This window comes from Cydia strobilella, chromosome 3 (assembly GCF_947568885.1).
Source record: "Cydia strobilella chromosome 3, ilCydStro3.1, whole genome shotgun sequence".
Lineage (NCBI taxonomy): Eukaryota > Metazoa > Arthropoda > Insecta > Lepidoptera > Tortricidae > Cydia > Cydia strobilella.
In genome coordinates, this window is record NC_086043.1 from 9,770,163 (window position 1) to 9,793,847 (window position 23,685).

The window sequence follows — 23,685 nt, forward strand, 5'->3', positions numbered from 1 at the left end:
GGACAAACACACAGATTGTCCCAGCTCTAAACTAAGCAAAGTTGTACTATGGGTACCTATTATGCAACGATAATAATGTATCCTTGTATAGATAAATACATAGACACATATAATAATTGTGATAAACACAAAAATAAATTCCTTTACCGATACGGGGGGATTCGAACCCAGACCCTTCTACTTTGTAAGCAAGATCACTACCGACTAGACAAGTAGTTTAATTGAATTTGTATTAATAATAATAAATCCAGTATTGTTGTTGTTGTTGTTGTTGTTGTTTTGCAGTTAGTATTTTGCTCGCGTGTTACAATTAGTATTTTTGTCGCCTCCAAAATTTTGACTTTTATTCGGGAGCTTGTGGGATTTAACCCTCGTGCCATAAAACCTTCGCAACGTTCAAGATTTCACTTTACGAACCACTCGCTACACTGGTGGTTCAATTTTTGGAATCTTTCGCTTGCTCGGGTATCAATATTAGCACGAGGGATTAAACAACAATGTTGTCCTCTTGTAAACAATTAACAATTTTAATGTAGGTAGTTTAGTTATGTGCTTACCCTCAGGAGCAGGTGGTCGTGGCTGATAATGTAAATCTGTAACAAAAATAATTGAATTATACTAATGGGAAAGCACATTTAATCCATACTAATATAATATCCATACTAATATTATAAATGCGAAAGTCTGTCTGTCTGTCTGTCTGTCTTTCTGTCTGTGTGTTCCCTCTTCACGCTTAAACCGCTGAACCGATTTAGATGAAATTTGGCATAGAGATAGGTTGAGTCCCTGAGAAGTACATAGGATTGTTTTTATCCCGAAAATCATCCCTTAAGAAAGTAAAAAGCGTGGTGGAATTGAGATAATTAACGAAGTGCCTGCTAATTTGTGTGCATAATATGCTCAAATTTAGATTGCTATGAAATTTTTTCCAGGCGCTATTCTTACTCTAGCTGCGGTTACTAAGTCCACGCAGACGAAGTCGCGGGCAAAAGCTAGTATTATAAATACAAAAGTGTGTCTGTCTGTCTGTTACCTCTTCACGCTTAAACCGCTGAACCGATTTACTTACTTAATATTATAAATGCGGAAGTGTGTCTGTCTGTTACCTCTTCGCGCTTAAACCGCTGAATTGATTTAGTTGAAATTTGGTATAGAGATAGTTCGAGTCCCGGGGAAGGACATAGGGTAATTTTTATCCCACAAGTCATCCTTTAAGGGAGTGAAAAGGGCGGTGGAAGTTTGTATGGGGAATCGATAAAAATCAGATTGGATAAAAAATAAGCTATGTACCCAAATTACTAACTCCACGCAGACGAAGTCGCGGGCAAAAGCAAGTATACCTATATAATATTGTCTAAGGTGGCTTAAACAGGAAACAATTATTATCCATATTACCGCAGAGTAGAGTTTATTTGCTACCATATAAATATAATATAACTAGCGACCCGCCCCGGCTTCGCAAGGGTTACACAAAACCTACACAAATTATACACTAAAACCTTCCTCTAGAATTACTCTATTGACAGGTGGAAACCGCGTCAAAATCCGTTGCGTAGTTTTAATGATCTAAGCATACATAGGGACAGACAGACAGCAGAAAGCGACTTTGCCTTATACTATGTAGTTATGACTTAGGCAAATACAATCAAGTCATTTAACCCGTTGTTGAATTATCGTTTTCCCGTACAGTAGTGTTGAATCCATTCATTTGTGATATTTGAACAATCCACTGACATAATTAACTAAACTAACTAATTATAAAACCAAACTAAGGCCGCGAGCCTGACCATTGCGCTACAGCTACATAACAGATTTAATTTAATACAGTAGACTTACCTACTGTGTTAAATTAAATCTGTTATGTTTCGTTTAAACGGTGGTATTTCTCAAAATCATTGGACGAACCAAAGATAGATATAACTCCGTAATAGATGGATACAGTCTAAGGAAAAAACGTGCGTATAGATGGCGTTGACGGTTTCGTTTGTTATTTAACAATTTAAACGCATATCAGTGAAAGAACATGGGTCAAAATCATAAAAATAATTAATGCAAATAAAAAAAATCATTTATCCATATTTAAATACATTTTATCGTATTTTTATAAATATTTATTTTTATTTTTAAAGTGTGTCGACAGATGGCAGTGAATTTACTGGGGTTACAAAATTTACTATGACAGTACCGCTCTAGTATAAGTTACTCTATGGACGAACCTATACCTACGTTATACACAATGTGTTTTTTTTTTTCGTTTATTTCAAGGGTGCATTCCTGAGCTTAAATCGAGTAACTTTCTCAAAGACACCGGTATTCTAATTACCTCAATTTCGGAGATAATCAATATTTTTTTATCTATCTCGAACGATCGATGTTCGAAATGACATTGATATGTCACAGTTTTCAATCGTAACAACAACGCTATATGCAACATTTAGGTAATTACTTTTTATAAAATAAAATAAAAATGTTTTTTTGTTTATTAACTGCCATTTAGTTTTCTTAAATATTCTTACTTAAACCATACCCCGAAGTTAACGGAATTCAATAAAAACAGGGTGTATACAGGGTGACCTTATTTAGCCATTGGACAAACCATGAAAACCCACGTAAGGTTACTTCTCAGGAATGCTCTAACGTTAATATTTTTTTAATTAGAACAAACGATAAAAAAATAAATTTTCAAACAATAGTTATTTCCAATAATCGACAACAAAAAGAAACATTCTGTATTAATCATTGGCAGTGCTTTTGACAATTTGTTCAAAAATGTGCGGCAATGATGACATTTGTCAAAACTCAGAATCGTATTAATGTCATAAATAAAAAAGATAATCAAAAAGGTCGAAGAAGGTTTCATACTATTTATTACCTCAGGAGCTACTAACACATACATGCTGCTCTAAAGTAAAAAAACGTAATTTGTTAATTTCTTCGTTACCGCTACACCGGTTGTTATGATACTTTGTATACTGGTTGTGAATACTCTAATGCATATGTACATTTCGGCTGTGTCCAATGGCTAGGGACACCCTGTATACATAGGTACTGACCTAACTAAAGTTTGTCTAAATATCATAATCGTTCAGTGCATCTATCTATCTATATATTGAAAATGTAGACCGTATGTATCACCGAAAATCATAAACATATCAGATTATACAGTTTGGCTAATAAGTGCATTCCCGTTGCCAGGGAGGTTTTGGGATTATACTGAGCAACTTTTCCTATGAGACCAACCACGAAATCGCGAAAAAAATTACCCTCCCATAGAAAATGGACCAGCCAAAATGTATGAAACAGCCAAATTTTTTTTTGTGATTTCGGGGTTGGTCCCATAATAAAAGTTGTTCAGTATAATCCCAAAACCTCCCTGGCAACAGGAATGCACTAAGTTTTTAGCCACCGTGTATAGGTACAAATTTTGTTTTAAGACGGCATGTTTGGTTGGCCATCTGATCGATGTTAACCAATTGCCGTACATATTTAATAAATCGTAGTAGTAATTACTAACTTTTACTCGTAGTAGTAAGTTCGTAACGTACGTTAAAGATAGAAACTAACGACAATTATAACTTTGTTGTGCTTAAGAATTATTAAAGAACACCAAAAAATTCGGCCCAATGTTTTGATATTGATGGGTTCTGGCCATGACGCTTTTTAGTGAAATTCGTGTTTTAAAACTACCTAATTTAATGTGATATATATTATGTCCATTGTATTGAAAAATCGGAAAAGGCTGAAAAGTCATATGACTAGAGAATCGTAATTATGTATAATGATTTAGTCACATAAGATCAGTCAGCATACTTATGATAAATAATAATTTTCTATAGATCTGTAAAGTCTCTTGGGGGAGGCCTATGTTCAGCAGTGGACGTCTATCGGCTGACATGATGATGATGATGATGATGTAAAATCTCGGTCACCTCAAACTTGAGATAAATATGTAATGTTCTGGAAAATAATTTTGTGTTTTTTTTTTGTTTTTCATGTTTTTATTTTATTAAAGTAAACAACGTTGCAAAATCGAATACCTATTGATGTACGAACCACTAATATTGTCTTCGGTTACGAACAACTAGTTTTGTGTGAAAATGGTTTAGGGGGCCGATATTTGAATTTCGAGCTCTCGATATCGTGATTTTCCCTTTAATATATCTCCACTACTAGATACTTATTTAAATTCTACTAAGTAATAGAATTGAAGAGTGGTCAATACCACTAGATTCCCAATATCTATTGCTTGTATTTCAAAATTATAAATTCGCCGTTTTCCACAGACTTTCGAGTGATGAAATCGAGCGCTCGAATATCAAAAATTGGCGCCCAGTGTACCTACCACCAGTTTGGCACTGACATATACGCTATCGAAAACGTAACTTACTTGTTATGCATCTCGCTCGTACTCGCATGAGATGCATAGAAAGTAAATTACGTAGACGTTAGCGTATATGTCAGTTTTGATACTGTCAGTGACTCATGGTACGGGTACAGGTGTATACATAATGAATGAATGAATGAATATTTTTATTGCGTGTAACACATAGACACATAATACATAATTATAAAAAGTTTACTACCTTAACCTAAGTTGAATTAATACTTGCATATTTTGTAAGAGCAGCGCTCTGCAGGAGATTCACTAGATATGAAATAGTAAAGATATGTGACGTTCCACGGCAAAAGGTACCTTATAGCGGCTGGCGCTTACGTCGCATAGCGCCGCAAATTATTGCGGCGTTATGCGCCATCCAATGTTAATTGGAGCGGCGTTAATAATAGCGTAAGCGCCAAACGTCATAAGTTACCTTTACCCGTGTGACGTCACACATCTTTACTATTTCATATCTAGTGAATCTCTAATTCATTTCCCGAATCGCGCCGAAAATAAAATGTATCATTTCAAAATGCATAGGTTTATAAAGCTTATTATAAAGATTGACGGGTAGGTTGACGACCGGTCTGGTCTAGTGGTGGGTAGTGACCCTGCCTGTGAAGCCGATGGTCCTGGGTTCGAATCCCGGTAAGGGCATTTATTTGTGTGATGAACACAAATATTTGTTTCGGAGTCATGGGTGTTTTCTATGTAGATACGTATGTATTTATTATCTATACAAGTATGTATATCGTCTCTAGTTTGGGGCTAGGTTGATCTGTGATGTCCCCTAATATTTTATTGAAATATTTATTATTTGTTTGAATTCCGAAGATATTTAAAACTTGAATGTTTCGAGCATTAATACGACGTTTCTATGAATAAATGAGATCACGTATTGCTGGCCATGCTAGCATTCGCTCGTTGCTCGTCTATTTATTGGTATCAAAAGTATTGATATTGCAAACTAAATAGATCATGTCTGGTTAGGTGGTATATATGTATATTATGTCTTAATTGCATATGTTTGGTCTATTTCCTTTTAGGTATATTCTCTTAGCTTTGGATGAAAAATGACGAACATTATTTTATTTGGTTTTACAATTACCCACATTTCATTAGGTAGTAACAAGGTTGGAACCTTTTTTTAAGTATTTATATATATTTTAGTATATACTTGTGTCAAATAACATTATTTTACTCGTATAGAAATATAAATAGAAAAAGTTTATTTGGTGTGAAATTATAACTATAAGTAGTCTCATTGAAATTGAATTTATCCTACATCAATTTTATTACTTTATATGGAAATAGTATACCTAGTCTACTCGAGTTGAAAAGTTAGTATTTTATTATAGGTGTTTTTGATTAGTAATCAATGATTACACACAAACCATACTGACTATATTGATACGGTTTTAACATCCTCTGGCACTAACTAAAATACCGACTTAGTTTCACATTACATCTCAAAACTTTATTGTAGTAGAAGAATTGCGTTGTGAGACTTGCATCTTTTTACATGTAATGTTTTTGATGGGATCTCATCTCTTTTTGTAGGCAGTCCTACTTTTCGGGTACTACTTCTTGTACGTCGCTACTACTTTTCTCAAAAGCTCATACTCATACCCATCCCACCCTATAGGTAGTCGTACTCAAACCTATACAATACTCATGGCCATACCAAACTACCGGGTGTGGCCTGTAATAGGAGCAAAAAATTAAACTGTCTGACTTTAAAAAAATGAAGACTTTAGACGTCGTATTTTTCATACAAAATAAATATTATCTTCAATGTACGCCATTATCATTGTGATTGATTGATATATACGATATATTTGAGTGATATCTTGGAAAAAACTTTAAAGTGTATTAAAAATCAAAACACAAGTTATTTTTAAAAGTCGCTGAACAAATGTTGGTCGGTATGAGGAGTACAGCCTACAGTTTAATTTTTTGCTCCTATTACAGGCCACACCGTGTATACTTGTAGGTACTCGTACAATACTCATACCCTTACCCATCCCACACCATACCCACACTCATACCTATACCATATTTATATCCTTACCAAACTCGTAGCCATACGATACTCATATACTATACACATATTAGTATAACTATACACATCTTCATACTCACATCGTACATCGTAGACCTACTATTTGTAGGAACTGCAAAAGTAACTTTGTAATAGCACATATTTATATGGGATTACAAACTAACTTATGCAGCTCTTAAATCTTTAAAACGTGACTGATATTACAATATTTTTAGGTTTTTTATGGCTTGATAAGCTAAAAACTACTTATGTTTAAAATTTGAGGCTTGTGGGTCTCCTAGAAGTACCTTAGAATTATGATGATCGGTGAGTGCGTGAGTGTGTCAGTGACAAAAGTAAGAAACTTTGGCGTGCAATAATTCTTAAACCACAAGTTCAAATTGAATGTTCTTGGGAATATAATATATCTCAGCCATATTATGCCCTATGTGTCAATGAAAATTTTAAGTTCTAGCTTTAGCCTACACAAAATTACACGACATTGTAAATGGTCTTAGTGTGTTCGAGAAAATGATGGTACGGCCATGCCTTTTTGTTTTGCTCGACTTGGCAGGGGCACTACCGTGCCCCCAGACATGGTTGAATACTTGTAACTTATATAAGCAAAATTAATAAATTGAATTGAAATTGAAATAACTAGTTAATTCTAAAATGCTTGCAAGCTCCAATATCATTCCAAAATTTCTGTGGTTAACAAATCTAATGAAGGCCTAAAATGTACGCCCAATAGACAGTTGGCAGGTCTGTATTACCAGACGTATTTTAAGCAAGTAAATATTGTTGTTTTATCATTACTATCCCGTGCAGACTGGGTGTCTACTTTGTTCTTGCATGGCTGTCACTCTTTATTTACGTTAATTAAAGCTTGTTTACTGAACTTAGTGAGTTAATTTTCTGAAATACTACACTGCTAACATATAAATAGTGTTTAAGCAAGTACTTTAAATAAATTACAGTTCACCCTTAGAAACTTTGTGAGTATACTACGAGTATATTCATGTGGTATTAAGAAATGTCATCTCATACACATGAAACGTCATTTTAGTCGACGGAATAAAAAACAGACCTTACTTGAAACTATCTGTATTTTAGAAATAAGCAATATATTCCAGGAAAACGTGTATCATGTACTTTAAATAATTACTTGTAATTTTACCATTTGTTCCATTTATTATATTACCATTATACTTAGTAAATCGTTACACCTACTTGTGTAAACTTAGATAGTAATAAAAAGATATAACGAAACAAGTTTATCTAATAGAAGAAAGCCCAAAAAATCAAATGTTATATACGTAATAAATATACATACCTACGCGTGTAACTCTGAGTACCTAACTACAGTGGAAGAACGACACAGATGCAAGCTGCAGCCATTGGAGCTGTTATTTGAAACTTACGTCATATAAATTGTTGCAGATGAATACCATTTTCGCTTTTATGAAAAAGAATTCTTCAATTGATCGACGGTATTTCTGTTCATTAATATCAAAGGGGATCGAAATAACATTTCAAATATCTGCAAAATTGGTTTCCACGCTATAAATAGGTTAGCTAAATTCGAATTCAGATCTCAAATTACAAACTTATCGGTCTAGTCAGTAAATTTGCTCGTGCTTTAGGTACCACGTATAGTCTGGTGAGTTTTTTACTAGTGTAATTAATTTCACCCCGGGCTTAGCGGCAGGCGACTGGCTCCACGAGTCACGATCAACTTTACCTTTTCAAGCGGAACGAGAATAGCTAATCGATTAATTTTCACGCCGTTTGAACAGAAAATCCTTATCCGGAATGCAGGGTCCAAATTTGGGTTCCGATATTTAAAACTTGGCTCGATTTGATTTTTGGGTTTTACGAAGCAGAAAATCCTAGTTAGGAATATTAACGACCTTTTCCCTATATATCTACCCAACTTCTGGTAGAATTTTTGAAATACAATACAATACAAATCCTCTTTATTGCACAACCTCAAAATAAATGTACATGGAAACATAAATAATACATGAGAGAGCGATCTCTTCCAGACAACCATAGTGGAGAAATGAAACTCACAAATTAACCAATTAGGAGGTGCAAGAAACTTAATTAAAACTAAATAGCATTAGAAAAAAATCCTATAAAATTTAAGTCTACAACAGTAAGACAATACATATACATGCATACTACTTATATTATATATACCTACATATACACAACACATGTATATACAATATATACATATATACAAAACTATAATTCTTGCCAAAAGTGATGCCAGTAACGCGAACACTAAGGAAGAGACAGATAATACTTCAAGTGAATGGAAATCCAATCGAATGCCACGGACTTATTAAAAAACCTAATTTTGTAACTAGACTACAATAACAATGACGAACCAATTAGAGAGATCTTTACCAAAACGGCAAATTTACCTACGAAAAATAAAAAAAACGATGGGCCCTCTTTATACCATATCCTTTATAAATGTTCCAAAGAGGAATTATACTCCCGTTTGATGCTAACAAAGCCGCCGGCAAGATCTAGTATCCTATTCAAAATTGTAGCTTCTGAGATTTAGTCCAATCCACAGCAGGAAACTGAGCAAAATCGATTCATACAATGAACGAGTAGCAACCGTTGCAGACCCGCAACAAATTGAAATTGATACCATCGGGCAGCACAGCGACCGGATATTACGAGTGTCAAGCGCAATCACGCACTTGCCCATAAGCGGCTCCTGGCCACCTGGCCACGTCTAAAGCTTTGTTAACCGTAGGCCTGTCTCCTTCGCAGGTAATCTGTTGTGATCATTATCTGTTAGAAGTTTCACGAAGGGCGAAGTTCCGCGAATGATGTGACTCGACGTTACAGCTATACGTCCAATCAAAACAATGGACGCCAAGTTTTCTCGGCATTAATGGAAAGATTTATGATACCGGCTTTGCCTTTAGCTCATTAACAAGTTTATGACGAATTGGAAAAAAATAATAATTTACTCGTGTTTGTATAATTTGCTTTTGTAAAAGTTAAGTAGGTACTTACTTATACAGAAATAAAATAATAATTAATGATCTATAAATTGTATACAGACGTATACAGACGTCTTAATTATAATAGACGTCAGAATTGTATACAGACGTCAATCACAATGAAAAAATCAACGATGATCAACTCCCACACACACACAATCCCCCAATAAAAAAGGAAAAATATATTAATAATTAATGAGTTTAAATTGCGATAAATCGTGATTATGTTGCCCCATATTTCAATGAATAAGTACTTACTATTGAAAGAATGCCAACAGAAATTGTAATAGTACAATAAAATTTGTAAACAAGTCTTCACTATATCAGTTTGTAAACAAGTTAAACTGTTTACAGAAAAAAACAGTAAACAACGTCAAGTGCATATTTATTGAAGTTTTTAGCTAAGCACTGCCTGTTTTAAAGGTCATTTCAAACACTACATTTAGATATAATTCGGTCGACTTATAGGTAAAATAGAACATTAAAAAAGAGAACAAGGCTATTCGTGACATTTTATGTGTGTGCTTTAATAATGGATTTTTAGAAATGCAAGCTCAGTGCGGGCACAAAGAAAAAGCCGCCGGCGGCGTGTGAGGGGTAATTTTTCAGGACACAGTAAACGATTTCAGGGTTCCATGGGGGCTAACTTAGTAACACGTTTACTCAACATATACTTATAGCAGTTTATAGCTAGTAATAAAATGATTTTCTTTATCTGAGTAATTGTAAGTAATACAATTTACAAGCTATTTACCTATGTAAAGATATTTTCGACAGTATCATATTGGAAACAGATCGAATAAGTAAGATCGTATATGTTATGCAGATAAAGAATAGTGACGTCGTTAATTGAATTATGTAATTGTCGTGAGAAGCATAATAGAAAGATTATCTCAAAATATGAGTAGGATCATTGATTTCATCAAATCATCAATCATGTGATTGGGTATTATGGATAGTTGCCTAAGTAACAAAGATAAGGAACAACCCACATTCATTGTCTAATTCTCCAAACCAACTCCAAAACTTAACTGTCAAAAACCATTAATATCCATGGCGCGTCACCATTGCTAAAATTTAAGGAGAACAAGCGTTACTTTAAAAAAACCAGACAAGTGCGAGTCGAACTCGCCCACCGAGGGTTCCGTACTTTTAAGTATTTGTTGGTAAAGCGGCAGCATAAATAGTTACATCATCTGTGAAAATTTCAACTCTCTAGCTACCACGGTTCATGAGATACAGCCTGGTGGCAGAGAGAAAGACAGACGGACAGATAGACGGACAGAGAAGTCTTAGTAATAGGGTACGGAACCCTAAAAAAGGCCAGTTACAGTAACTTTATTAAATTTCATTAACCATTCAACGGTCGCGCCGTCGGTTTCCGTCGGTACATAATTCAATACCCTTTGTGCGCATTTTTGTGACTGGGTGCTACTTATTAAGGTAAAAAGCTGCGTGTCAGGAAGCCGTTAGTCATATTCATTATCGTCGTAGGAATTATAGCTTCATACTCAATTATTGTATAGCAGTAGGACAACACGGTCATGGGTGCGTGATTCATAAACTTTACTAAATCCGCCGTTGACGGCTGATAATCATTACCTAGCCATATCGATTTACTCGGTTAACTTATATTTAGTCTCTTAATATGTTTATGAAAAATAATTTCATAATAATGGTTTGATTTCTTATTCTTAATAGTAGACTGTTTGAAAACTAAATAAGGTGATATTTTTTACCTACAACAAGATAGAGCTTTAATTATGTTTAAGAACAATATTAATATTATCGCCCGAATAGACCCGTTATAAGTTAAAATGATTAAATATGTAATATGCATATATCAAAATATGCGTATTAGGGTAAAACCCGGGTAGATGCCCCAGTTGGACAGGTGCCCCACTTTCAAAAAATCTTACTTCCCAATGTTTTTCTTCCTCGCGTTATCCCGGCATTTTGCCACGGCTCATGGGAGCCTGGAGTCCGCTTGACAACTAATTACAAGAATTGACGCAGACACTAGTTTTTACGAAAGCGACTGCCATCTGACCTTCCAACCGGAGGGGAAACTAGGCCTTATTGGGATTAGTCCAGTTTCCTCACGATGTTTTCCTTCACCAAAAAGTAACTAGTAAATATTAAATGATATTTCGTACATAAGTTTCAAAAAACTCATTAGTACGAGCCGGGGGAACCCGCGATCTCCGGATTGAAAGTCGCACGCTCTTACCGCTAGGCCATATTGGAACGAAAAAACCGGACTAGATTAGTGCGAGTCGGACTCGCCCACCGAGGGTTCCGTACTTTTTAGTATTTGTTGTTATAGCGGCAACAGAAATACATCATCTGTGAAAATTTCAACTGTCTAGCTATCACGGTTCATGAGATACAGCCTGGTGACATGCAGACAGACGGACAGACGGACAAAGGAATCTTCGTAATAGGGTCCCGTTTTTACCCTTTGGGTACGGAACCCTAAAAACAACAAGAAAGACCAACCCCCTCATCTCATACCTCAGTTTATCCGAAGCCGTTGCCCAGGAATGAATGCATTGTTTTTGCGATAATCTCCGCGGCGAGAGCGTAAAACGCTTCAAAATTTCGGGTACCTACTAGAATTTACAGTGGACTAACTTTTGAAGTGGTGTTAAATTAAAATGTATAATTATTGTATTGATACAATAGTGCATGAAGTACACATCCAAGTGCCAATTATCGCTATTTTATACATATATATTTTTGTTAAAAAATTAAAAGGCGTCTCACCATGGAAAAAAGGATAGTTGCCGCGATTTTTTGCGGTATAATGCCCTTAGAGATTTTATACCTCCCACACTAATTTACTCTAGGTTAATACTAACATTTAAATTTATAAAAGAAATAAAAAAAAAATATATGACATTATTATGCGATAGAATTGGATACCCACGCTGTCGCTGTAGGTATATGGTAATGAGATTGGATTGGGAAGTACTAAAACTCATTGTTTAATTCCGAGTTCGTATAACGTTTAAATTGAGCAAATAATTGGCAAAAAGAGTAACAAAACTAACTGGTTCAGCAGTTCGGACGTGGAAAATAGCCTGCCATTTGCATAGCGACTCCGATTTTTCCAAACCTTAGTTACGTGTCACGAGAGCCGTTCTCGATCTAACATTGTGTGCAGCGATCGGATTCGTTTAACACGTGACTGGACACCGGGCGTCGTTTAATAGCCTCGTATATGTAAAGGACAGGCGCGGTCTACGTCCAACCAATTTGCAATAAAACAATATGGCGCACCGCCCCAGTACACCCCAGCTTGCGGCGCGTTCTGCCAGCCTCTTCTTGTATATTTTATATATAACCGGACTACGGCCCCATTAGCCGCGACCCCGCTGTGTCACATTCCGAAATGTTATGTTACTCCCACCTAAAGCAAAGTTAATCCGCGTAGACAGAAATGTTGCGCCTTTTGTTCTCCTGTTCGGCTTTTACGACACCCGCCGAAATAAAACGTGGAACGCGACACCACAGAAGAATGCAAGCAAACCTAATTACCATGCAGTAAATTAGAACGGGAATAAAATAACTTTTAATGAACCCGTCCCTTTAATATTCATGAAAAGGTAAATTTCTAATGATACCTCAGTGGGCATAATATTCTTACTTGGAAATTATTTAAATAATCTAAAATCTGACGGTTTTACCATGAAACTGAATACATTAGGCGTACGAAATTAAAGAGATTATTTTTTGTTTGAAATAGCTTTACCCGTTCTCAAATTAAAAGTGACTGTCAGTATTTAATGAAGCTTTCAATGTTAAGGGAGATTTTATCTCAAGTAGTACCTACCTAAAAATACTTACATATATACAATAAAAACTCAGAGCGGTAATTTTATTTAAATGAATTAAAATTTAAACTAAAAAAATTTAACTATAAAACTCCCGTGATACTCAAACATATTAAATTATTTTACAGTACATATGGTGCTACTTTCTCGCACTAGTGCGTCAAATAGCACTTTTCGTGCATATGTCGAAAGTTTAAAGGGCCATATGTACTGTAAAACTTTGTACGATACACGTGTGAATAGGTAATTCGCAACTCGTGTCGATTTAAAACACTCCCTGCGGTCATGTTTTAATTTATCGCCACTCGTTTCGAATTTCCTCTTTTCCGCACTTGTATCGTAAATAACTATTTAAACACACTTGCTCAAAACGACGTCCGGGGCGAGGGGCGGCCGGCAGTATGACAGAATGCAACACTGCATACTAACTGTTTTAACAATTAAAATTGGATTATTAAAAAAGTCCTTTTTTTGTGTGCAAGTGTGTTGAAAAACGTCGTATGAAACGCGTGTGCCTTGGTCATTACACATATCGGCTTTCTTATTGCGCGCTCGCTTACAGCTCGTGGTCGAATAAGCTCGACATGTTTCGGTCCAATTTACGAGGACCGTCTTCACGGAGCAACGACATGAAACTTTTTTATTTTAAAAATTGTAGATGTAACTTTATTGACAATAAATAAATATGGTCATTTACTGATAAACTAATAGTGTTTCATACCGTATAATAAGGAAAGTGAGGCCTTAAGGGGTTTAGGGTGATTGGCGTTGGTTGCTATTGTTGCTAATAAGCGTCGCACTTGAATTCAAAAATGTAACATTACAGGTAAATGGAAGGGGGTGCGGGCTATATTATATCGCCGGTTAAATCGTACCATGTTTAGATTTCTGATTCAACAATCTAGTTTATTTACACGCGAGGTATCAAACGCACCAATGGTTAACCCTCAATTATTTAATCGAATGGCATAAAAAGTCGCAAATAAATCGAAAATACCTATATAGCAGGTATGTTACAGGTTTATATCCAAGGTTCTCAGCCATTGGGCTGCGTCAGAGGTAAGTGAGAACAGGTCATCGGGGCTTCCAGGGTAGGCTCTGAGGGGGCACTCCTGGACTATATGTTGGACAGTCTGCGACTCGGCGCCACAGTCGCATCTGGGCGAGTCGATCCACAAAGATGTTTAAAATGTGCGGTACGGCCGAACCCTGTCCGCATTCTATTCAGCTTGCACCATTCATGTCGCGGGAGACTGAACCCCTTCACTTTCACACCGGGTGAGATAAGGCTACTAACAGATAGGTCTGTCTTTGACTGCCAGTCAGAAGACCACTTTTCTTTAAGGCTGAGTCTGGATTCTGTTAGAGCCTTAGCCAGCTTACAAGGTGGGTGACGTGATTTGAGTCGATGATGACTGGGGTTAAGGGACTCTTGATGCCCGGGGAGGTCCACTCTAGTTAAAAGTTTTTGGGTTTCCCTTAAAAGGGCCTCTTCCCTTCTCAGTCTGGGAGGAGCAATGTTACATAGGACCGGGAGCCAGAAAGTTGGTGTGGGAAGAATGGTGCCTGAAATGCATCTCATCGACTTGTTGAGTTCCACGTCGACTCGAACCCTCAATAATCTTCAAAATTACATTTTTATAACAAAAAATGTGTGTGTCTTGCTCACGCCAATACATAAGAACGAACAAGTTAGAGGGAAGCAGAGCGAAATGTACGCGCGAATGATAATTAAATGACATCATTTTGACATCAAAATGTACGCTCGAATTGGCCTCAATGAGTACGAATATAATATGGCTTAAAACGAAGGAAAGAGAGAAAAAATATTATTTTCGTCGGACTTGATGTAACTTTTTAAGTGGGTTTGTAACAAATAACAATATAGTTTGTGATCTACCTAAGTTATATAATTAATTATAAATGATGCCAAAAAAGCGTTTAAACATAAAAAACGGGTTTATTACCTGGGTTTTATTTAGACTACGGTGACCGTTTATCATAGGCGGGCAGGCGTTGTATTAAAAAAAATCTCTAAATTTATTACTTCAGCTTTTTATTAACTTGCAATGTACCTATGTAAGTAAGTATGTATGTAATATGACTAATATGTAACTATGTTTGTAAGAGTCAAATCTTGTAAGTTAAATTTGACCCACTTCCCGGTTTCCGATGAAGCTGAAAATTTGCATACATATGTCAGTCGGGTGACAATGCAATATTATGGTACCATCGAGCTGATCTGATGATGGAGACAGGAGGTGGTCATAGGAACTCTGTGATAAAACAACGCAACCTAATATTTTGTGTTTGGGGTTTTTAGAATTGTCTAGATGAGGATTAGTTGCCTGTGGAAAGAAAAGTACAGTCAGCGATAAAAGCTTGTACTTACCAAAAATTATTTTTTTCCCAAAAACTTATTTATTTCCGTATTGATAATTTTAATGATACTCGAGTGTCGCGAGTTCGAGCGTCGCCCGAGACAGTGAATTTTTACACTTAATTTATTTCTAATCTTAATAGCATCATTTAATACTCAGTTGTTTACATCAAGTATTTTTAAATTTTATTAGTACGATTTCAGTTTCTGGTAATAAAAATCCCATCTAAAACATTACATGAAAAAGATGCAATGTATGCATGTATGCTGCCGTGCGATTGCCAAGTCATTATGTATATGTATTAAAAATTAAAGATATCTTATATTTTTACGGTTTTAATACCTCCTGGCACTGACTAAAATAACAGACTTGGTTTCACATTACATCTCAAAACTTTTTTGTAGAAGAATTGCGTTGCGAGACTTGCACCTTTTTAAATGTAATGTTTTTGATGGGATCTCCTCTCTTTTTGTAGGTAGTCTTGATTTTCGGTTACTACTTCTTATACTGTAGGTCAGCTACTACTTTTCTCAAAACTCATACTCATACCCATCCCACACTATACTCGTACTCATACCTATATAATACTCATGGCCATACCAAATGTATTCATACAATACTCATACCCAAGTACCTATCCATCCCACACCATACCCGCACTCATACCTATACCGTATTCATATACTTACCATACTCATTAGCCATACCATACTGATACCATACACATCTTCATACTCACATCGTCCTTTTTAGACCTTTAACTACTATTTGTAGGAACTGCAAAAGTTACTTTGTAATAGGCTATATTTATATGGGACTACAAACTTACTTATGCAGTTTTTAAATCTTTAAAACACTGATATTGGAATATTTTTAGGTTTTTATGGCTTGTTAAGCTAAAAATTACTTATGTATACCTTAGAATTAATTATGATGATCGTGAGTGAGTTGATAAATTTTTTAAATGCAATAATTTTTAAACTACAAGTTCAAATTGAATGTTCTAGGGAATATAACTAAGCCATATTATGCCCTATATTGTCAATGTAAATTCAGGGTTCTAGCTTTAGCCAGCACAAATTTACAAGACGTCGACAATTCGAGAAAAGGATGGTACGGCCGTGACTCTTTGCTTTGCTCGACTTGGCGTTTTGAGATTTGGTATTTAACCTTTTCCGCGCCGTGTCAAACACAAAAGCTGTCATCCAGACGCCACGTCACCGAAGTGTCAAAACTGAAATTGAACTTTATGCATATGCATGTAGGTCTATGTTGCTCTGTGGTCTATGACCGATTAATCGGTCGTTGGCGTCCAAAAGGTTAAACCTAAAATAAGAAAAAAACGTGCAACATGCTTCATGGATACAATTTTAATGTTGATGGTTCGATTTAATTAACTCGTCGGCTCAATCGTGCCGATTTGTCCCTTCGAAAAACAAAATCAATAAGTTTAATCTTAAAATATCTTGATACTTTAATGTAACCAACATACTATATAGTATATTGTTAAGCAAGGGTTGAAAGGCACCCATTTCTGTCGAGGTAGTTTGGCGCTCGAACGCAGTGAGACGCAGCTTTAAGTTTACCTTTAGAAGTTCTTATTTTTTTCCCATTCCCGAATCTGCCACATGAATATTTAAAGCGGTTCCCTAATTCCAGTAGTTTCACCGCAATTTGAAAATCCAGCTCTGGGTGGCGGGCAGAGTGCCACTAAAATTAATGTTCTGCCAGAGAGAAAAACGAGCGCAGCTAACCTCGCCATAAACATACCGAGACAAAACTCGACTCGTCTAAATATAATCCCGATTTAAAACAATAATACAGTTCTAAAACCATTTTAAGTGAGATCATTTTTTCTCGCCACTTCGCAATTATGTCATTTAGTGAAGAGGAATTAAATTAAAATCAATTGCCGCCTTACCATTCTGAGAACCTCTAGCTAAAGGATTTTCATTTTAATGCAATCATTTTTTTTTTCGTTTTTATCATCGAGCATTCGCTTAAACTGCTGGGTGTGGTAAAGCGAGTAATTGCAACTTCTCGAGTCAGCGTCTCGAAAAAACACTAATTTCACTTGTTTGGGAGAAATATGTTTTGCTGAATTGAGAAAATACTACCTATCGTTGAAACTATTATGAGTATTATGACTGCACATAGTAGATGCAACTTTATATGCGTGTTAGATAATAGGAAACGAGCGGAGAACGAGTTTGTTCACAAGAATTCGTTTAGTTATAAAAGAAAAAAGCATTTAGGAGGATCTCTATTACACTATGGTTTACTCTTAAACATTCTCTCCCCGCCTGTCTCCAAATTTTCTACTACACAGTTACCCAATTACAGTTACAGTACAGTTAAAATAAGCTGTCAATTAACGTAACATACCTAGGTGATAATTTTGCGGAACATCGCGACGTGTATTATTTAACTGTAAACTGTTTTACTGTTTTAAACTGTTTATTTTTCATAAGGAACAAGACTTACAATATTCTTAGCTGTAATCTTATATTTTTAACTAAGTAGGTACTAATATTACGGTGCAGTGAGTTATAAAAGCCAGCGGAGGTTTTGAAAAATCGTGGCGCTTTTTTAGATATAATACGGTTGCCCAAATGAAGAATCGCTCTCTCTCTCTCTCTCTCTCTCTCTCTCTCTCTCTCTCTCTCTCTCTCTCTCATCTGAGATGTTTCGTTATTCGGACAAAGTTACGGGCAAGGGCGAGTAATACAATGAATAAGATAAGTGAATAAACGTAAAATTACAGAGTTGGAAAATTGATACCAATCCGCCATCCACGACAACGCGCAATACTGATATTTAATGCGTCGTGTTATGTGTTTCACTACATACATTTATATCATAACATTGAATTTAAACATTTCATCGTGTATAACAGCGCAAATTGTAACATTTAGTGTCAATCTAAGCGGTGATTTTCAGTGAGCGCTTCGTTTCAGTGACACATATTCGTGTATATTAATGTTTATTCCGATAAACACAGTCATCATAATACCACTAATACTCCCGTTCCATGTTAATCCATTGCGCACGTAGGATTGCGCCAATAGTGGCGTTAATTGAATTAATAGCAGTACGAACCGCACTTGCGCAACGAAAGTACTATTATTGGATTATAGGTGTCTATCTTATCCTTGTCACATCCTTGATAATCCATTAATATTCTTTTTTTCTAAATAATCTTCGTTTGATGAATTTAGTATACATTATCTTATTATTATTATTCAATTGTATTTAAACTATTAATATAAGTAAATCAATAATAGGCTTGATGAGAAATTTTTATTAATGGTATCAATCGATCAGGTTTGTTTTTGGAATCAAATGTCTATATGGGACCCATTGCATTAAAGCAATACAAAAGTCAGAAAATAAATGATAGTCAAAGAAGCGCTCCTAACAAAACGATAAGTGAACGTGACGTCAAGGTCACTGAGCCCATCTTGAATGTAGGTATGGAAAATAAGTAAAATTGTGATTTTGTCGGTGAAATATTGCTTTTATGCATATAGTTGACGTACAATCTTTTTTTGGATATAATGCAAGGAATCGAATGGTATCTTTACTTTATTCCTTTTTGGAAAAAAAAAAACTTTAAATTTTGAAACTTAGTTCCTGTATTTTTTTATCATTTACATAAATAAATAAAATCATTTACATATATTATTTTAACACCCACATTATTGTGATAAATTGCTCATTTGCTATCTATTTTACTAGTTTTTGTTATAAAATTCAACATGTGTCATCAATGTCATCATCCCTATTGTAGCTGTCACACTGAAAGGAATCGTGTTATAAACATACATGTACACGATGAAACCCGGCCACGCATGATGTGGTACATCTTTCAAATAGAAGTACATTTTTAAGCAGCACTTTTCCCTCAATAATTTGTAATAATCATTGTACACGATGAAACCCGGCCACGCATGATGTGGTACATCTTTCAAATAGAAGTACATTTTCAAGCAGCACTTTTCCCTTAATAATTTGTAATAATCAAACTACATAATAAAACAGAAGCATAATATCTAGGTTGTCTGTGACTTTGAGCGTTATATATTCTGACAGTCTTTACCAAATTTTCCAGTAAACATATTTTATTATTTTTAATTACATATATAAACCAAATTATACCTTATTACATTTTCTTTTCACAATACCTAATATTTTTTGATTGTGTTCAGATTGAGATAGTTCTGAGGTGTTTTATTAACTTTGGTGAAACGAAAAAATGCCTCCCATATAAAACAACTTTCAGTGCTTGGAGCAAAAAGTTTTCCTGGCTACCTCAAGTAGAAAAGGGTTTCAAAAAGTATGTTTTTGGTAAGATGACATTCTAATGAGCATAATACAGCTTATGAAGATACAAATACAATTGAGGCATTGTAGTACGAAGCGAGTGAAGAATCAAAAAACGCTGGACAACATGTTTTAGGTATGATGGGATATATATTCGGCAACTCACAGAAGCCCATATATATAATATGATTGTATTTTTATTATAAATTACAATAATTACAGATAATTAACATAAAAGAACTGCTTGAATATGTGCATTCGGTAAAAAGATATACCAGATCATGCATGGCCGGCTTTCATCGTGTACAGTCTTTATTGCACTAAATGGGCATTACACAAGCTACGCGAATATCAACAAACAATAGAACACCAAACCATACCAAAGAGAATATAATAGGGTAGAGCGGTACTCTCATAGTAAATTTTGTAGCCGCAGTAAATTCACTGCCATCTATCGACACACGATTAAAACAAAAAATGAAGATGTATAAAAATTCCATTAAACGTATTTATACATGGATAAATGATTTTTTATGTGCATTAATTATTTTTATATGATTTTGACCCATGTTCTTTCACTGATATGCGTTAAAATTGTTAAATAACAAACGAAACCGTCAACGCCATCCATCCGAGAGTAGGCCAAAGGTAGTGGCGCCATCTGATCGAGAATCAAATTTTCTTGATTTTCGAGGCACGTTTTTTCCTTAGACTGAGTCCATCTATTACGGAGTTATATCTATATTTGATAATACCTACAGCCTACAGCGTAGAATTACTGGATGGATTTCTACAAATGATATATCGTTAGATTTCTCCTGATCTGAAAAACGTGTTGACGCTATTTTTAATTTAAAAAAAGAAAAAATCCGCATAAACTAATGAAAACTCAATAAATATAAAAAATCATTGTATGTTATTGATGTCCTCACTTAATACAAAAGTATTCGCAAAGGTTGGCACTGAATTTCTATCGAGCGATTAGTACAGTAAGTGTCCCAACTGTATACCCCGTCGCCATACTAGCTGTATAGCAAAGTGGGTACCTACTTAATACACTTATGTTAGGGTAGTAGGGTACCGAGCAATAGCTAACATCAAATATGCTCAGCCAAGCTTATAAATCGACCGTTACTTATAGTGGAACATTATAACCAAATCATATAAGAGGATAAGAAACTAAATTGAATTATGAGAAGAGATACTTACAGTTATTAGTTAATAAGAACCCTGTTGACACGCCCAACAAGGCTAGAAAAAACAGCAGCAAAAGGATAATTAAAGCCGGTCTACAATAATGTATCCAGCAATAGTCCTCGGAGTTAGCGGCGGGCGCATTAGAAGTCCACACACAGCACTTGCCACAAGTGTTCTCGTGTCCAGCCGTCGCCCGCACCACGGCACTGTTTCCCTGCTGGTTCACTATCACACCCTGTGTCGGGGCTTCGCTGCCCTGCCCGTAGGCCGCATTCTTCTCGGACAGCCGCGCGAATCCAGAGCTGTCATCGTCCTGCGGGTTTCCATAGACTCCATAAGAAGCTACCATATCGACACCTGACAACGATCTTGTTGTTTCGGCCCTAGCATTATCCGCCACATCGTTATTGTCAGTGCTCGGCCAACATTCACAGGAACAGCGGTCTTCTTTTCGCCTCTGTCGTGCCTGTGATGCATCGGCTCTTCTGATAGGAACATCAGTTTTCTTCTCCTCCTCTTTCTTAATTTTGGCATCTTGAGGGGTTGTATCATGATTGATTTCGTAACTTGGTTGTAAGTTTTTGTGATTTTCTATATACCAATGCCTCTCTTCAGCTCGGAGTGTTGTGTCGTTATTGCCTTCATATATATCAGCGTAATTGGATAGCGGATGCGAAGAAGGGCTGTAGAGAGGGCCGACTGCAAGCTGTCCATAGTCCCGTTCGTACTGAGGAGGTCGGTTGACAGTCTGATAGTAGGCAGTGGATGAAGGCACGGTATAATCGTAGCCCGGCCTGTTCATGTTTAACGTTTAACCGCCTCATTTGAACTTATGTTTTATGACATTCATGATTATCACTGTGAAGAAAGAAACAATTTATTTTTACGTAATGATGCTATTTACGCTCAAGTTGAGTTATTTTAAAAGTTTCTGTAGTTCAAACTAGCGTACGTGTGCCCAATACATCATGCGTGGACTGTAACGCGTCGGAAGAGATTGTAAGTTTGCAGATAAACTTGGTTGATTTTGTTACATGTTACATTCGCCGACGGAAAGTTATACAGTAGAATACACATCTGTTTATCTCAATTACCTCTCTTGTTCGACAGCAGTATTTATCTTTTGTGTTACGACAAGCCCGCGCCGCCGCCCGTGCGCACAACGCAGACAAAGAAGTAGCGGCGTGGGTAAATAAACTCGCCTAACTTAAATTAACCGTTCTTATTTTCCTGATTTTGACACGTGAGAGTTATATAACTTCATTATGGAACCCTAACACGGCGAAGACTAAGAATTACGTATCAGGGAAAGTTTTGGATCCAATAATTGTCTTAATTTTCTCCATAGCCTGGGAGTACCTCTCCTACTTAATTAACGTTTGAGACTCACGACTCTTGTTACATTTCGCATAATGAGATATTTCTCGTTTCTTCCTAATTTAATAGGTATTAAGAAAACAATTAGTACGTACACTTCTCTAATAAATTACAAGAGTTAGTAAGTTAATTTGTAACTTCATATTCATGTTAATTGAAACAAAAGAAAACATTGTTTTAAAGTTAATACGTTAATACGCAGTCGTTTAGGCACGTCATCAACAGACGCTCAGATATTTGAATAACATGAAATATTTCGGTCAAATCACTATTCCATTCCAACTACAGTGTTTTTGCAACAATTAGACTGTGGTATGTAATAAACGAACTAAAGTATCAATGTGGATGCATTAAATTTCACGGGTAGATATGAAGAAGAAAAAACGAGATTGTCATGGGAGTTATGTCTGAAACCAGGGAATCTCTAATAATACGTTTATTTTAATCTCTAAATATCATCAGAAAACATCGATGAAATCCTTCAGGATTTCTGTCGAGCAATAATAATACAGTGTTATTAATAATATTAATATATTTAATATGTCTATGTCTCACGGAAGTTTTGTTATTAATAATACAGTGGTATAATTCCTAAAGTAAAAATAACATAGATATTTAATAATTTTCTCTTAAATTGATTAATTTTCATATATTATTCTGACAATTATTACGCTTGATTCGTCTGACGCTTAATACCAAAAGATCTTTGACCTTTCCAGTAAACCAGTGAATCCCACAAATAAACGAGATAATCCGTTCCAATTAATTAAATTAAAAAAAAAAACAAAAGCCATTAATAGAAGTAAAGGGACAACAAGTTTAGTCCGTGACGGGAGCCCACTCAAGGTAAATGCTTGCCTTCAAACAACGTTACGGGATGTTCAGTAACCAATGGCGAATATTATAAGGATTCTTATAAAACAAGACTCCTTATCGAGTTTTTATATAAATTTAAAACATATACATATATATCGGTATCTAAAGACAATTCTGATTAGGATTATAAGCAACAAAAAGTTAAACATTGAAACATACAATTTAGAATATTAAAAATATGTTAATTACTAGACCGCAAGATCTATAATAAAATAGTATTATCGTTTATAAAAATAAATTTTGCATT

At 35.5% G+C, this 23,685-nt stretch overlaps 1 protein-coding gene across 1 annotated transcript in view; it reads right to left on the reverse strand.

Moving 5' to 3' along the window:
• LOC134755855 (agrin-like) overlaps positions 1 to 22,719 on the reverse strand; it is an 80,445-nt gene extending 57,726 nt beyond the window's left edge. The window contains exons 1-2 of the mRNA XM_063692488.1: positions 21,198 to 22,719; positions 558 to 593 (exon numbers count right to left, since the gene is read on the reverse strand). Coding sequence (XP_063548558.1) covers positions 558 to 593; positions 21,198 to 21,987 — 826 coding nt within the window. The 5' untranslated portion in view covers positions 21,988 to 22,719. The remainder of the gene's footprint in view (positions 1 to 557; positions 594 to 21,197) is intronic.
• Positions 22,720 to 23,685: the final 966 nt, after the last annotated feature.